Source organism: Aotus nancymaae, unplaced genomic scaffold, assembly GCF_030222135.1.
Source record: "Aotus nancymaae isolate 86718 unplaced genomic scaffold, 86718_ANA_hifiasm-v0.15.2.pri h1tg000108l, whole genome shotgun sequence".
In the NCBI taxonomy this organism is placed as follows: Eukaryota; Metazoa; Chordata; class Mammalia; order Primates; family Aotidae; genus Aotus; species Aotus nancymaae.
Window position 1 is genome coordinate 2,933,758 of NW_026988523.1, and position 15,791 is coordinate 2,949,548.

At 39.8% G+C, this 15,791-nt stretch overlaps 1 protein-coding gene across 2 annotated transcripts in view; it reads right to left on the reverse strand.

Moving 5' to 3' along the window:
• Positions 1 to 570: 570 nt before the first annotated feature.
• Positions 571 to 15,791, reverse strand: part of SELE (selectin E) — a 41,530-nt gene continuing 26,309 nt past the window's right edge. Inside the window, exons 1-14 of one of the 2 annotated variants that reach the window (XM_064370773.1) lie at positions 11,692 to 11,804; positions 11,294 to 11,378; positions 10,433 to 10,816; positions 9,793 to 9,900; positions 8,399 to 8,584; positions 7,443 to 7,628; positions 7,162 to 7,350; positions 6,033 to 6,221; positions 5,725 to 5,913; positions 5,336 to 5,512; positions 4,667 to 4,774; positions 3,864 to 3,885; positions 3,686 to 3,758; positions 571 to 2,457 (exon numbers count right to left, since the gene is read on the reverse strand). In XM_064370773.1, coding sequence (XP_064226843.1) covers positions 3,701 to 3,758; positions 3,864 to 3,885; positions 4,667 to 4,774; positions 5,336 to 5,512; positions 5,725 to 5,913; positions 6,033 to 6,221; positions 7,162 to 7,350; positions 7,443 to 7,628; positions 8,399 to 8,584; positions 9,793 to 9,900; positions 10,433 to 10,816; positions 11,294 to 11,330 — 1,833 coding nt within the window. In that variant the 5' untranslated portion in view covers positions 11,331 to 11,378; positions 11,692 to 11,804 and the 3' untranslated portion in view covers positions 571 to 2,457; positions 3,686 to 3,700. Of the gene's footprint in view, positions 2,458 to 3,685; positions 3,759 to 3,863; positions 3,886 to 4,666; positions 4,775 to 5,335; positions 5,513 to 5,724; positions 5,914 to 6,032; positions 6,222 to 7,161; positions 7,351 to 7,442; positions 7,629 to 8,398; positions 8,585 to 9,792; positions 9,901 to 10,432; positions 10,817 to 11,293; positions 11,379 to 11,691; positions 11,805 to 15,791 lie in introns of those variants that run through there. The other variant, XM_064370772.1, reaches the window with a different exon arrangement.

The window sequence follows — 15,791 nt, forward strand, 5'->3', positions numbered from 1 at the left end:
ATTAGTTGGAGTTCTCCAAAGAAACAGAACCAATAGTGTGTGTATGTATGTGTGTGTGTGTTTGTGTGTGTGTGTGTGTGTGTGTGTGTGTGTGTTGGGGGTGGGGGCTGGTATTTTTTATAGAAATTGTGTCACACAATTATGGAAGCTGAGAAGTCCCATGGCCTGCTGTCTACAAGCTGAGAACCAGGAAAGGCAGTGGAATACTTAAAGTCCAAAGGTTCTAGAACAAAGTGCCAGTGTTGGAGGGCAGGAGAAGATGGGGGTCCCAGCTTAAACAGAGAGTGAATTCACTCTGCCTCTACCTTTTTGCTCTACACAGGCCCCCCAATGGGTTGGTTGATGGCCACCCACATTGGTGAAGGCAGTCTTTTTAGTCTACCAATTAAATACTAATCTCTTCAGAAATACCCTCACAGATAATCGAGAAATAATGTTTTTTCAGGGTGATAGAAATCTTCTGGAGTTAAACAGTGGTGATAGTTGCACAATACATTTTTAAAGGGTGGATTTTATGGTATGTGAGTTTTATCTAAATACAATTTTTAAGAAAGAGCCTTAACACAGAGATAAATATAAACACGTTTATTGTCAACTGTTATAGTGTCATGTCAAACAGGTCTGACATAAGCTTAAATAAATACTTTAAAAATTATAAAATATTTTAAGTTATAATTTAAAATTCTCAATAAAACTCAAACACAAACCACATTGGTATTTCACACAGCTAATTTCTAATGCAGTTTACATAAATATTTACAACACTTAAACAATTTCAAAGAAAAAAACAATTCATTCCATACATAGCCTGATCACAGTAGTTGTTCTCTGTTATTTCCTGGAGTTTTTCTGCCCCTTAAAAAGAACCTCTGCTGTTCTGATCCTCATCGCATCGCCCTTTTGACTGCTGGCTTTGTCATTGCCAGGGTTCAGCCAGAACTTCTCTGAAGCTCTTTATTTCAACACGTGCTAAGTTAATGGAAGCGTAGGAGAGTTTTGATTCTCACACTCCGCAAGGCTAGAGCAGCTTTGACAATTACTAACCGAGAATTTCTCATTGCCAGTCATCAACTGAAAACTGGAGATTCCTTTGGAATTTTTCAATCTGCTTATAAATAAACATAAATGCTTGCTCACACGGGCTTTCCTCTCTCCCAGAGCACCCTGACATACAGAAGAAAACAAATAGGGAATAACTATTAGCTATTAGACATCTTCCTTCTTTAAAAGTCTACCAGGTGACTCTTTTATATAGTGAGTTTCTATCATGAATTTTAAATCTTCCATAATATACAAGGATTGTGTTTACATATTACATCCGGCAGACATCTTTGTAGGAATGCAAAGCACATCCATCCTCTGCATTCTTTTCCAGCAAAGACGTTCATAAAATTGTACCTTCGTGCATTTGCATTTATGCCTTTATTAGATCAAAACATTTGACCTCATGGAAGTTTTTCATCATGGAAACCACATATTTCTGAAAAAGATACCTGACAATAGACAAACGTTCCATTCAGTTTTTATTCTCCGATATCACCATGTTTTTAAAAACCAACTGTAGTAAAAACACTCAGAACTTTACGCTGGTTAAACTCATGCCTTGCGAGGGGACAATCGTTTCCCTTTTTGAAATAAATTTATAAGAGATGTAACATAATTCGTTAACAAACAAAGAGGGGGTAATCTAGGATAAGTAACTTTTACCCAGAACAATTTACAACATTTACACATTTACAAGTTTTTTAAGTCCCTACACCACTTGTACTGAATGAAGAATTGTGGAAGATTATAATATATTCAATGCAAGTAAAAAAGATCACAATCTTTAAGAACTCTTTAAGAAGCACTGAATCCCATAGGGATGAAAGTGATTAAATCGTGCATAGTAACCCTCGCACAGAGCCTCGAGCAGGATTTGCACCGTTAACAACCCTCCATGCATTGGCCTATGTGCATTCAAAATCTCATTTTTTCAAGTTAGAAATAGAATATTTTTAGCCATTTTTTCCTCTGAACTCTTGATAATTATTATTCATTCTTATGACAGCAACTGTGGAATCAGCTTTTGAAACACTCTGAAGGGCAAAAGAAACAAAGCCATAAAATACTGTGTTTCTATACCAAGATTTCACAGCAAGCAAGGGAGAGTTAGAAAAGGAATTCTGAGATTTTGCAGCCGTGGTCTCTTCACCTTTGCTTGGAAGAAAATGTCCTTTCCTTTCATTAGCCAACACTCTCTTGACCCTGAGAGTAGGAAAGAGAACACTGAGTCCATTCCGTCAAAGGCTGGCCTTGCCCACTGGACTTTGATCCATTGAAGTGGTGGTGGGGGTCGCGGTTTCAGCCATAAAGGCATGTGGTATAGTAGGCAAGAAGGGCCAGAGACCCGAGGAGAGTTCTCTGTCTCTGTTGTCTTCAGTGTATCCCTCTAGTTCTCCAGATGCACCTGTGTTTCTGCAAATATAAGCATGCATGTCATCAGAACACTTAATATTCTGCATACTGATACCGACGACAGAATGTACCTTCTAACACAGACCACTGTATACGTTCTCACTAGGATAGTGCGTGTAGGAGCATCAGACTCTATTCAGTTAGGACAGTGATGATGGATACATATTATACATCTGCCAAAACCTACAGAGTATACAACACAGAATGAATCCTAATGTAGCCCGTGGACATCAGTGAATAGCAGTGTATCAATATTGGCCTATCAGTTGTAACACTAATACAAGATGTTGATAACAGGGGAAATTGGAGGGGGTGGTGAGGAGATATGTTGAAACTCTGTATTTTCTGCTCAATTTTTCTGTAAACTTAAAAGTGCACACATTAAAAAAGTTCTTTTAATTTTTTAAAAAGTATTCAGAAGGACTTGACCCTTCCAAATTCTTACAAAGCGGGTCAGAGTGGTTAAGAACACAAATTCTAGAACCAGACTGCCTGGGTTTGGATCCTGGCCACACCACTTACTAGCTTTGAGATTTCAGGCAATTTACCTAACTTCTCTCTGTCTCATTTTCTTTATCTGTGTGATTGGAAATATAGTAACAGGTTGGGCCCAGTGGCTTATGCCTGTAATCTTAGCACTTTGCAAGGCCAAGGTGGGCAGATCACCGAGGTCAGGAGTTCAAGACCAGCCTGGTCAACATGGCAAAACCCTGTCTCTACTAAAAATACAAAAAATAGCTGAGTGTGGTGGCAGGCACCTGTAATCCCAGCTACTCGGGAAGCTGAGGCAGGAGAACCACTTAAACCCAGGAGGCGGAGGTTGCAGTAAGCCAAGATTGCACCACTGCACTCCAGCCTGGGCAACAGAGTGAGATTCCATCTCAATATTAAAAAAAAAAAAAAAAAAAGATCAAGGAAAGAAATCTAGTAACAGCCCCTATCTCAGAGTTCCTAGCTTAGAAAAGTTCCTAGAATATAGTAAGTGCTATGTAAGGGTCAGCTATCTTCATTATTACTATCTGTCATAAATGAAATTACACAGTAAAGCGAAATCTGTTTCCTTCCTCTCCTACAAAAAAATAAAACAACTTTCCAGAACAATACCCTGAAGGTGACGATTTTTCCTCCGCTCCCTCCCTGAGATATTGGCAAGTTTGGAAGGTTCAAGGAGAAGCAGAGCATGTAGAAAAGACACCTCTTATAACCATTTGTAATTTACAAGTCTTACCTGATTCTTTTGAACTTAAAGGATGTAAGAAGGCTTTTGGTAGCTTCCATCTGATTCAAGGCTTTGGCAGCTGCTGTGGAATACATGAGAACACTAGGTGAAGCACCGTCTTCCAACATGGAGAGAGAAAAATGTGTGGGATGTTCAATGGCATGCTTTGTATAAGAATGCAACTTACCTGGCAGGAACAAATTTCTTTGCTGCAAAAGAAAAAACAAACAAACAAAAATCATTAATTCAAAGTAAATGATGTTTAAGGATATGTTAAGTCCAGATACAATATGACTTAATTCATTAAGGGTTACAAACTCAATGCCTCAGGGCCTCTGTAATGATCAGAGCACAAGCATGGCTCCGTGGCATCGAGGGTAAAATGCAAAGTGCACACCCATCCAAAGGGCATAGCAGCTTCCTAAAGCCGGCAAATAGCTATGGGGTTATCTTGCCTGATTCAGCTCCCAATTTTTCATGTCCAAAATCTGAATTTAAATGTGAGATTTCCTATTTTGTAAATGTCAGAACTTAACTCAAAAATGTTTTAAGTACTCTTAAACATGTAAGCCAAACAAACCATGAGTGTACTCAGATGTGCTTGCATATTCCTTAAGAGATACTCCCAAATTTAAGCCTATTCTCCAAATAAATCTCCTTAGGAAGGATTTTATCCATTTTCCTTAAAGCGCTCATGATGGCAGTCTCATTGCGCAACTCCTGGAGGCATCATATAATTCAATGTGAATAGCGCCCCCTGGCGTTGTACAGTATTAGGCACAACTAACATTTGTATTTCCTAAAACTCTTCCCATACTGAGTTGTACTACTAACTCTTTTCCTAAGACTTCTGCTTAATTATACTGCATTTATTAATGTTTATCCAGATTCTAATTACTGTTCAAATTTGTAAGCAAGACCGTGACTTATCAATGAGAAAGAAATGTATCTTTGAAAACATCTTTGAAGTGCATTCGTAAACTTCCTCACCTTTCCGAAGGAATTTCCGAAGCCAGAGGAGAAATGGTACTAATGTTAGGAGAGAGATTCCAGCAGCAGAAAGCCCAGCTGCCAAGGGAACGTTGGACTCAGTGGGAGCTAAAAAAACAAGAGAGGAAGAAACGGCTTGAGAAGGAACTGATGTTACAGTCTCTCTGTCCCGTCCATTTGGCCTTTCTTCTGTACACTGATTACTAGCAGCAGAAGAGCTATCTAGTTTAATACAGGAAGCAGAGATGTGGCATTAAAGGCCTTTGAGATTTGCTCCAAGCCACCTTCCAAGTTATTTCCAGCATAGCTTCCACCACCGGCAGGCAGAACTCTAACTTGCCAAGCTTGTTCACAATACCACAGCGCACCTTGGTTAATAAACACTGCACTCGGTGCTCTCTTGCTCTCACTCCCTTCTATTTCCCATTTCCCCTTCCTCCTTTCCTCTCTCTGTCTCCTTTTTCCTGTCGTCAGAATTCTATCCATTCCATCAACATGCAACTTCTGTTTCTTCTCTATCTAACCTCATAAAATTTAATATTCACAATTTGTTAACCTGGGCAAACTTTCTGGTTTGGATTATATAATGGAAAGTTGATTACTGTAACAAGATAGCTGCCCCTTTTTCTCTTTAATCCCCCAGAAAACCACCATCAATCAATGCATCACCTTCACAGGTAGGCGGCATCCCAGACCAGTGTCCTGTGGCCCCACACGTCAGAGCTGCTGAGCCATTGAGCGTCCATCCTTCAGGACATGCGAACTGGCACACGGTGCCAAACACAGGCTCCCCGCTGCAGCTCATGTTGCTCTTTCCCGGAACTGCCAGGCTTGAACATTTCACCACTGCAAATGTTAGGAACACAGGTAGAGTTTCAGAAACATCTACTGGAAAACTTCTAAAACTCACTTAAAAGTCAACAATAAATGTAATGTATAAGCACTACTTAGTTTTTGGCATGTAGGAAATTAGGATCAAACCCCCTTGAGGCAACCTAGGTTCAGAAACTTATGAGGTATTTGACCTGTACCCTAAAGAAGTCTGCACTCAATTCTACCTTGGCAGGAAGGGACCTCTTGTGTCCACTGTCCCTGAGATGTGCACTCAAGTCGAGTCGATCCGTGTAATTCAAATCCCTCCTCACAGCTGAAGGCACAAGAAGACTTGTAGGTGAATTCTCCAAGCGGGGAATGAGCACACCTCACCACGCCCCTCGGGAGCTGGTGAACAGCATCACATCTCACGGCTGGAACACATGAGAGAGCACTTTAGAAGTTTATTTGCATCTCCGGTTTCCCAAGATAACCAAGTTCTAAGCTCTTCAATAGTTTTTATCTTAAAATAAAATAAAAACAAAGACCATACCTTCACATGTGGGCTTCTCGTTGTCCCACTCCCCCGTGGGGCCACACTGGAGCCTTTTGGAGCCCTTCAACACAAATCCCTGCTCACAGGAGAACTCACAGCTGGACCCATTCTGGAAGCTGCCAGAAGCACTAGGAAGACAATTCATGAGGCCTCGCTCGGGGCTGGACAAGACTGTGCACTGGAAAGCTGAGACATCAAAATGATGGTCAGAAAATATTGCAGTCGAACTAGAGAGTACTTGGCATTTGTTGAGTGAACGCTGTTCATTCAAGCAACACTTGGATAACTGAAGAGTCTTTATAATTCCCTGGACAAATGGGAAGATGGGTGTGTTTTTTTTGAATTTCAACCCCCTCACTGATCATGGCACTAATTAAAAGACTAATTAACAGGAATGTTAGTTCCTGGGCACTGTTATCTAACATGCAAAAGAAGTTATGGTCAAGGGAACGATTTCACACAGTCTGAGGACAACATATGGGTCATGGATGTTTATAGATGGTGCCAAGAAGAAAGAAAGAGAAGAAAGCACCCCTATAAAATTTATCTGCTTTGCAGTTTGGTTTTTGTGTTATAACGTTTTGCTACTGGAAATCATTCTGTGCTGGCTTCGGTTAGGAGAAAGCTAGTGCCCGATGGTAAAAACTGCTTGTTGTCAATATCCTTGCTCTTACGTTAAAGTGAATTAAAGTGTACTGCTAATATATGTATCAATACTACCGCTGTAACTGACACCATGCTTGAAACAGTCTCGTCACTGCTAATTGTGAGCCATTTCAGAAGAAAGGTGTGATGAGAGCTTTAGATTCAAATCATGTTCTCATTATTCTGCTTCCTGAATTTTCTAATATGATTCCTTCAGATCAAGAATTCTGTCTACTCTATGCTAATGTCTATAAAGTTATATTAGGACATTACAGTTCAAAAAGCAGCAAAGCATTCATTCTTAATACATATGATCCTTTCCCTGGCCAAACTAGTTATTTTAAATGAATCTCCAAGATATGAGTGTTGCTCATCAAACCTGATTTCCATAGTTAAAGTGGGTATGGGGTTTTTTTTCACTGTCCAAGTTTGAAGATGATTGCTCCTTCAGAAAGTATAAATCAAAGGATCTCAAGCTTACCTTCACAAACTGGGATTTGCGATGTCCACGTCCCTTGAGTGGTGCATTCAACCTGGGCTGGACCCTGCAGCATGAAGCCTTCCTCACAGGTGAAGTTGCAGGAAGAGTTGAAGGTGAACTCTCCAGTAGGCGAATGGCTGCATGTCACAGAGCCATTCTGAGGTTCGGGGATAGCCCTGCATGTCACAGCTGTAACAAATGTGCCCACAGAATTAGTTTACCCATTTCCAGTATCGGGAAAAAGAATGTTCACAGTAAGTCTCCATGTGGAGCAACTCTACCTTTACACATTGGCTTCTCATTGTCCCAATTCCCAGATGAGGTACACCGAAGGCTCTGGGCTCCCATTAGTTCAAATCCTTCTTCGCAGTCAAATGTACAGGTGGTGTTCCATGGGAAGCTTCCAGGACTTTGGAAACATTCCACAAACCCATTGGCAGGATTTGTCAAAGCATCACACTCGACCACTGGGGATTTGAAAGAGCACCGTGAATTTTACAGAAGAATGATATTTTCACTTCCTTTTGAGCTGGGTGTATAACAGAGTGAGGAAGTTGCCTTCAAAGGGTAGATCCCAAAGTCCTGTGTCAATTCTTAGGGACATATGCAGCCAGAATAAAAGCTTTTATTCTTTTTCATGGATATTTCTATCTTCTCTGATTAATTTTCACTTTGCCTATGCTGAGTGGTCTCTAACCTATGTTATCATTTACATGAGGTAAAAATTTAAAAAAAAAAAAAAAGATTCTTGACTGGGAGTTATGACTAGCACTGACATACATTGGCCATTCATTTATTTTAGCCTATCGGAACCTGAAGAACTGATTTTTTCTTTTTTGGCCTCTGGTTCAGAAAGATATAATCGAAAGAGAAAAAGAGATACTGAGACTGCTTGATTGTCATGGTCTTAAGTTACTCCCATAGCATGGAAAAGCTAAACAGGGAAACAAGATGAGAAAGTCATCGAGAGTTCTAGAGCTTTACTGTTTTATGGTCTCCTTTACAAATTAGCAGAGCCCCAGAAACACCCGTTTCAAACGTAGAATAAAAACTTCTCTCAACCCAAGCAGGTACTAGGTTAGCCATATACATTGGCTAAGAGAATAAGTTGTGTTAAAAACAAAGACAGAATAAAAGAACTTTCCTGAAGTTTTGAAAATGTTACAAGTTGGATTAAAAAACAGAAGCAATAAGGGATGACTTGGAGAATGTTCTGTGCATTCTGAGAGGGATTTACCATTGCAGGCTGGAATAGGAGCACTCCATTCTCCAGAGGACGTACACTGTGTGGCCTCCGTGCTGCTTGGCAGGTAGCCCCTATCACAGCTGACAGAGCAGGAAGAATTGTAGCTGAAGTTTCCCAGTGGGTGACTGCAAACCAGGCTTCCATGCTCAGGGGATTCCAGGGCTGTACAGTTCACAACTGAAACAGAAACCCAAATCAGCTCTGCTCATCTCTCACCTTACACAGTTGAGAATATTGGAAACTACAATTACAGGGTTTTTTTTCAGTTTAAAAATTTATAAAATTTTTAATGGGATATGTAAAATTGACTGTAATTCTACCCCTTTTCTTTTAGTCAAGAAAATATTGATCCACAACAACAACAAAAGAAAACCATAACAACAACCACAAAAAAAGAAATATTCAGTGATACGGGGAGAGTAGTGTAATTGTGTTTGTCTCAAAACTGGTGAAATCATATAAACAAACAAAAACAGCAAACTTAGGTGCTACAATGAATTTCTGGTGACTTTTCTCACAACTGCCAAAAATATCACAGTAAGCTTCCACCCAGGGTGAGAACCATCCGCAAAGCTATATTTCAAGTTTAAGTACTAGAGTACATTACGAATTTTAAAACCCTAATGCTTCACTGTCTGATATATTCGCCACTATCTATTTGTGGCTACTCAAAGTAAACTTGAATTTGTTGAAATTAAATGACATTTCAAATTCAGTTCCTCAGTGTCACCAGCTACATTTCAGGTACTCAGTAACCATCTGCGGCTCGCCACTACACACTGGACGGCACAGCTATGGAACATTTCCGTCATCACAGAAAGCTCTACTGCACAACCCTGTGCTACAGGATCTCGGAGAGAAGCTAATCTAACTCTCTTAATTTACAGATTTAGAAACCGAGACCTCATTTCATTCAGGTGACTAACTCCATGCTACACAGCTGGTCATTACAGAGCTAGAGCATGAACAAAGATGCCCTGGACTCGGTAACTCACTCATTTCCACTGCAACGTCTTGTTACCACCTAGATGATGTGAGTACCTGCTCCCTGCAAGGACACAAAACTACAGTTTATTGAATGTGTCCTGTGCACCAGGCACCATGTAACCATGAGCCTATGAAGTTCGCTATAATTATCCTCATTTTACAGTGAGAAAACTGTGGCCTAAAGAGTTAAATTATCTTGTCAAGATGCCATAATAAATAACTGGTGAATCTAGGACTCAAACCCAGAAGCATCTGACTTAATAGTTTCAGCTCACAATTGCCAAATGACACCATCTGCACCAGAGAGGACAAGGCATGCAGACCTAACTCTGAAGCCAGCTAGGACGTGAGATGGTGCTACCATCTCAAGTGAAGGAACAGGTGAGAACCAGACTTACCTTGCTCACACTTGAGTCCACTGAACCCAGGGGCACACTTGCAAGTGTAATTATTGATGGTCTCTACACATTCACCGTGGACACTGCAGGACGTATTGGTGCAGGCAGCTGCGCAAAACGCAAAGCATGATGAGGACGATTATTGTGCTTATTCTGAGTGCCTTTGAATTTAGAATCAACGGTGTGCAACAGAGACATCAGCAGTGCTACAGAGTACCACAGATTTTAACTGAAGTGTTTTACAAAGTGCCACATCGGAGTTTCAGGCCCATTTATTTTAAACCTTGATGCTAACGTACAGATGTTGGGCGTATAGCTGTGGCTGGCACCTACCATAGAAAATTCACTTCTTCACAAACTCTGAAGACAGGTTCCCTACCACAAATAAAGTAACTAAAATATGTACCGTGTGTGTACTTTTTACACGCAAAGAACTACATATATGACTACAGTATTTATATACATTATATATATACATTCTTGCTCACATTCACACAAAGCAGTGAGAGAGAGAAACTTTAGCAGTTAAATGGAATCTTTTAGAACATAACCACGATAGAGTGCAATTTTGGCATGCTGTAAATTTGCCTAGATGCGCACACACCGAAACTGCCTCCCACTGCTGCTGCAAACTCCCTACCTGTGTAGCACAGGGCCAGCTTCTTCTTGCTGCACCTCTCATCATTCCACATGCCCACGTCTTTGTCTCTCTTGATGTAGATTTCCACGCAGTCCTCATCGTTTTGCTTATTGTTGGGTTCACCCGGAGCCCAGTTCCTGGCTGCTTCTGTCAAAGGTTTCTGGGTTCCTACCCAGACCCACACATTGTTGACTTTTCTGATTCCAATCCAGTAATAACTTGGTGAATAGCTCAATATGGAGTTTAGGTACTCAATCTCTTCTTTGTTTTGAATTGCAACTAGATGTGTGTACCTTTGCTGACAATAAGCACTTGCCTCATCATAAGTCATAGGTTCCGTGGACGTGTTGTAAGACCAGGCTCCACTCTCTTTAATGAGAAGCACTAGTAGGGAGAAAAAGAAAAGAAATGTAGAGTTTGGTGCTGCTGTGGTTCAACTCTGATAACTGTGCTTCTTATTGTCCTATGTTTGGCCTACTGTGGGCCAAAATGTTTGTGGCATGGCCCAGAATTTTTTCACCTTTTCAAAAGGAAGAGGTACGTATGAAGAAACAACCACTAATTGTTTTATCGAGCACTTAGTATGCACCACAAAGCACTGTTTGAGGTACTTTCTAAGAACCATGCTATTGAATCCTCACGATGCATCTGGAAAATAAGTCATTTATGATCCACACTTTACACTTAAGGAAAGACAGACACTAACAGGTAATGAAAATGGCCCTGAGCCCTGGGCAGGCAGAGGTCAGGGATGCTGCCATATATCCTGCACAGGACAGCCCCAGCCAAGGAAGGATATTTTCAGTCTGAAATATCTATAGTGCGAGAATGAGAAATCCTGGTCTAATGACGCTGACTCACCGAAAGTGAGAGCTGAGAGAAACTGTGAAGCGATCATGACTTCCAGAGTCCTCTTCACCCAAAGGTTTAGGCTTGAAATACTTTCCTGGGGAGAAAAAAATACAAAATGAATTAGAGAAGGAAATCCTGGGTAGCCAGTTACATTATCCTACCATGATGTTTAAGGCAGCATCCTAAGATTTTGGGTAAAGGATTTCAGTGCCATAATCTTTATTTCAGAGTTTAATTAAATAAATAAATACAAAATTTAAGATTTTCATCTTTTAGCTCAAAGAGAAAAGACAGGTTTTAGCTACAATACAATAAGAGCTTGTACAGATGTGATTTTTATTAGAAGGCCTTTTGCATTTCTGTGTTTCATGGCCCAAGGCTGCCCTTGTACAGAGTTCTGCACTGACCTTTTCGTGAAGCAGTTTTTCAAACACAGGATCTCTCAGATGGGTATCACTGCTGCCTCTGCCTCTGGTCAGTATAGTAGTTTTGATGTGAAGTCAGCCAAGAACAGCCAAACACTACTGTGGCTGAGGCCCTTTTATAGGAGGGATTGCTTCCTGTGAATAATGGGAGGATATTGTCCAAATCCAGTAAAGAGGAAATTCCCAATGGCAACCAAAAACTTTCCCGGGAATATCCACGATCCTTAAAATTACAGTGATGTCAGAACTCTGCCTCTTGAAGCCCCTTCACCTTTGTCCGTGCCTTTATATTTCATATGCAATTTCATTAATATGACACAAATGTATGATTTTTAATTCTTATAACATAAAGTCTATGTCTTTAAAAAGTTGTAAAACTTTGCTTGTTAGTGGCATCTCTCATGTAGTTGTGGTAATAATTACCAAGATGTTTGTCACCCACAGTCCACTACCTTCAATTTCTCATTCGTAGCTGTCAATAACCAATCACTACTCATTTTTTCTTTCTTTTACACCTGCCAGTTTAACGTACTGACAGAGGAATAAATCAGAAGGTAGATATTAATCTTCAGATTTTGCATAGCAGTTATGCCTAAATTAAAATATTATCTAAAAATAATATCTACCACTCAAATGGTTGAAATAATGCCCTATTTTAAAAAAATAATTAAAATGGGAAATAGATGTTTATATCTGGGAAATGTTCATGGTTTTTTCAGTAAAAAAAAAGAAAAAACTATGTATACATATGTAATTGGTCCAAATTTTGTTTAAAATTTTTAAAATGTAAATGTGCAAAGAATAAAAACTCTTCCACAATATTAACAATGACTATCTCTGGATGGCAGACTTGGGATACTTTTTATATCCTTCATTATTGTTTTCAGGATTTTCTAATTTTTTCAATTTTCCTTTTTTTCACCTTTATAGTAACAAGAATACAATTTAAAGAAACTTTAGGTCGGGTGTGGTGGCTCAGGCCTGTAATCCCAGCACTTTGGGAGGCCAAGGAGGGCAGATCACCTGAGGTCAGGAGTTCAAGACCAGCCTAGCCAACATGGTAAAACCCCATCTCTACTAAAAATACAAAAATTAGCCAGGCCATAGTGGTGTACGCCTGTAATCCCAGTTACTGGAGAGGCTGAGGCAGAAGAATCGCTTGAACCCAGGAGGCGGAGGTCGCAGTGAGCTGAAATTGCACCATTGCACTCCAGCTTGGGCAACAGGAAGACTCCATCAGAAAGAAAGAGAGAGAGAGAGAGAGAGAGAAGGAAGGAAGGAAGGGAGGAAGGAAGGAAGGAAAGTAGGAAGGAAGGAAGGAAAGTAGGAAGGAAGGAAAACTTGTCTCTAAATGCAACAGAAGGAGATGTATGTGGTATCTTATATTTCTGCTCTTCATTTTGACATTTCTTCTGGGTGATTGTATATACATTCCCCAACTCTGCATCCTATTCAATCTAAATGATGGTAACAGTAAATGGGGATCATTTTAGTTTCATATTCTGTAGGTTTTCAGAACTCAAGTCAATCCTATATCTACAGCTTTTTAAAATAGGAGTCGATCTAAAAATGTACTATCAGCAGACATGAAGGAGTAGTGGTAAAAACCTTATTTTTCTCTTTACTTGTTGGCACTGGTCTTTCTGTGTTCACAAAGATGTCAAGACCCAAACCAAACAAGGAAAGAGAAGAAAAATTCCAAAAAATACAACTGATTTTTTTAAAAATAACCTAATTAACTAATTTAATTCAACCCCTATCAAAAAGCATAGAATTTATTCCTTCCACCTTCCTAATCTCTTATATGATCTAGATACTGACATTATTCCAATTCTTTATCCAACTTTACTTAGCTAAATGTGATTGTTTCTTCAATAAATTCAGGAGAGTAATCACTCATACAATGCTTATTTAGATTTTAGGGAAGAATGTCAAGCTGGGTTAATACATTATCTATATGTATTTTATTTTTAATAAAATGTGAATATATAATCTGTCATTTTTAAAAAGCATGGTCAAATGTATAGTGTAGCCAAATCTTAAAAAAAAATTTATCTTCAATATCAATAAAGTACCTAATAATTGTTTTGCAGATAGAAATTAGTCATAAACATCCCTAGATAACTACCCTTATTATTGTGAATTTTTCATAACTAAGTTTATAGTTTATCTCTTCCCCTTTTTGAAATTAGTTCAAATACATCTAAAAATAGCCCCAGTGGTGATATCGCTTCTTTTTTATTTACAAATATATGTCATAGACCCTCAATTATAATCTCTAACATTTATTGAGTGCTTACTATGTGCCAGGCCGTGTTTGAGCATTTTGTATGTTCGTCTATTGATTACTTAATCCTTACACCAGCTTATGAAATAGGTACCCCTAGTATCCCCATTTTACAGATGAGGAAATTGAGCAACTGGGGATTTTATCTCATTCAAAAGCACAGAGCTAAGGGTTGAAACCCAGGCAGTTGACATCCAGAGCCCACGTCCTTAACTGCTATTCCAAACCATGATTTCTTCTGTCGTTACGCCCTGAGATTCCCTGTTCTACCCAAGTTTCCTGGACTCTTTATGCCTTCTTCCTCCTGAGACCTCCTTGACCATCACAGCTCTCCACTGAGAGGGCTGCGTCCTGGGTTCTGAGACACGGGGCCTGGAAGTGACCCCAGGGGCAGCGAGCAGTAGGGAGAGGATGCAGTGAGAACAGACCCTGGCTCCCCGGTGTGTAGGGAGAAAGTGGACAAAGGAAAAAACAAGCAAGGCAAGCAGAGCCATGCCTAGGTAAAGTTGAGCCCTAAGCCACACTTCCCACAAGTTTCTGATTCAAAAGCAGATTTTCTCTACCACGAAAGGGCAAAATGATTATTCTAAATTTACATTGAGAAAGCTTCAGGGAGAGAATCCAACATCGGAAGAATAAGACAAATAAGGAGAGGAAGAGATAAGTGAGTAACAGTAACTTATATGTAGATACTATATACGTATAATATATATAAATATAAAATATTATGAAAGAAAAATAGAATCTCAAGATGCCAAATTCACTATGCCAAAGAGAAAGTTAAGCTTGGGAAATGAGTCATGCGAAACGCTTCTTCCTTCTGTTCCCAAATAGCTGTAATTTCACAGGCTGACTTTATTGTATAAAGCAGTAATTTCACAGGCTGACTTTATTGTATAAAGCAGTAATTTCACAGGCTGACTTTATTGTATAAAGCAGTAATTTCACAGGCTGACTTTATCGTGTACTGAGCACAAGATGAATGGATAATTTCTCTCTCCCTTCTTTTTACGTGTAAAGTGTAGACTCACTGAGTGTTCATCAGAGCCTTGCAACAATAAATACTTGCCTAATTGCCAACCCATCTTTCATTCTTTTCTACCCCTCCTGCTTGCTCTTTCCTCTCTAAAGATGGAAGTTCCCAAAACCCTCTGGAAAAAGTACGAGTCACAGATCTTACAGTGACTTGTGTTTCTTTTTCCTGGGTACATATTCAGCCTTGACAAAATAAAGCTCCTATCTATTGAGATAGGCTACAATTACTTTTTGGTTTACAATATGTACATATTTTTAGATATCATAGATATGTATGTTTCAACCAGAGGTATGTTATTCAAAATCCACTCACCCTTACAATTATCTGCATTCTCCCACAATATTTTCTATGTCCCAGCCCCTGAGGTCGGGACTGCAAATCAGCTACATGGGTACTGGGAGCTGATGGACTCCCTTCTGGCTGCCTGGGCTGCTGAAGATGCCACAGACAGACCCGACTTTCCTCTCATGGAGAGACCGTGGCCCTGCGCAGGGTAGGAGTGGGATTACGGCCAGACTATAGCTTCTTCACCTGTATTTTCCTATCAGGATCTCATGAGAGGCAATTGCTTGTTTTTTTTTTCGGGGGTGGGGGGGATATCAGGGGGAGTAGAAGAGGAAATTGGGTGAGATTTGAATAGTTGGGTATATTGAATATTATCCCCTTCTTCAAATAATCCAAAATCTCCCCCAAGAAACAGGCTGATTAAGGGTGCTTCGAAGCTCCACTGCATCTTTCAAGCTCTGAAGATGTAGCTGG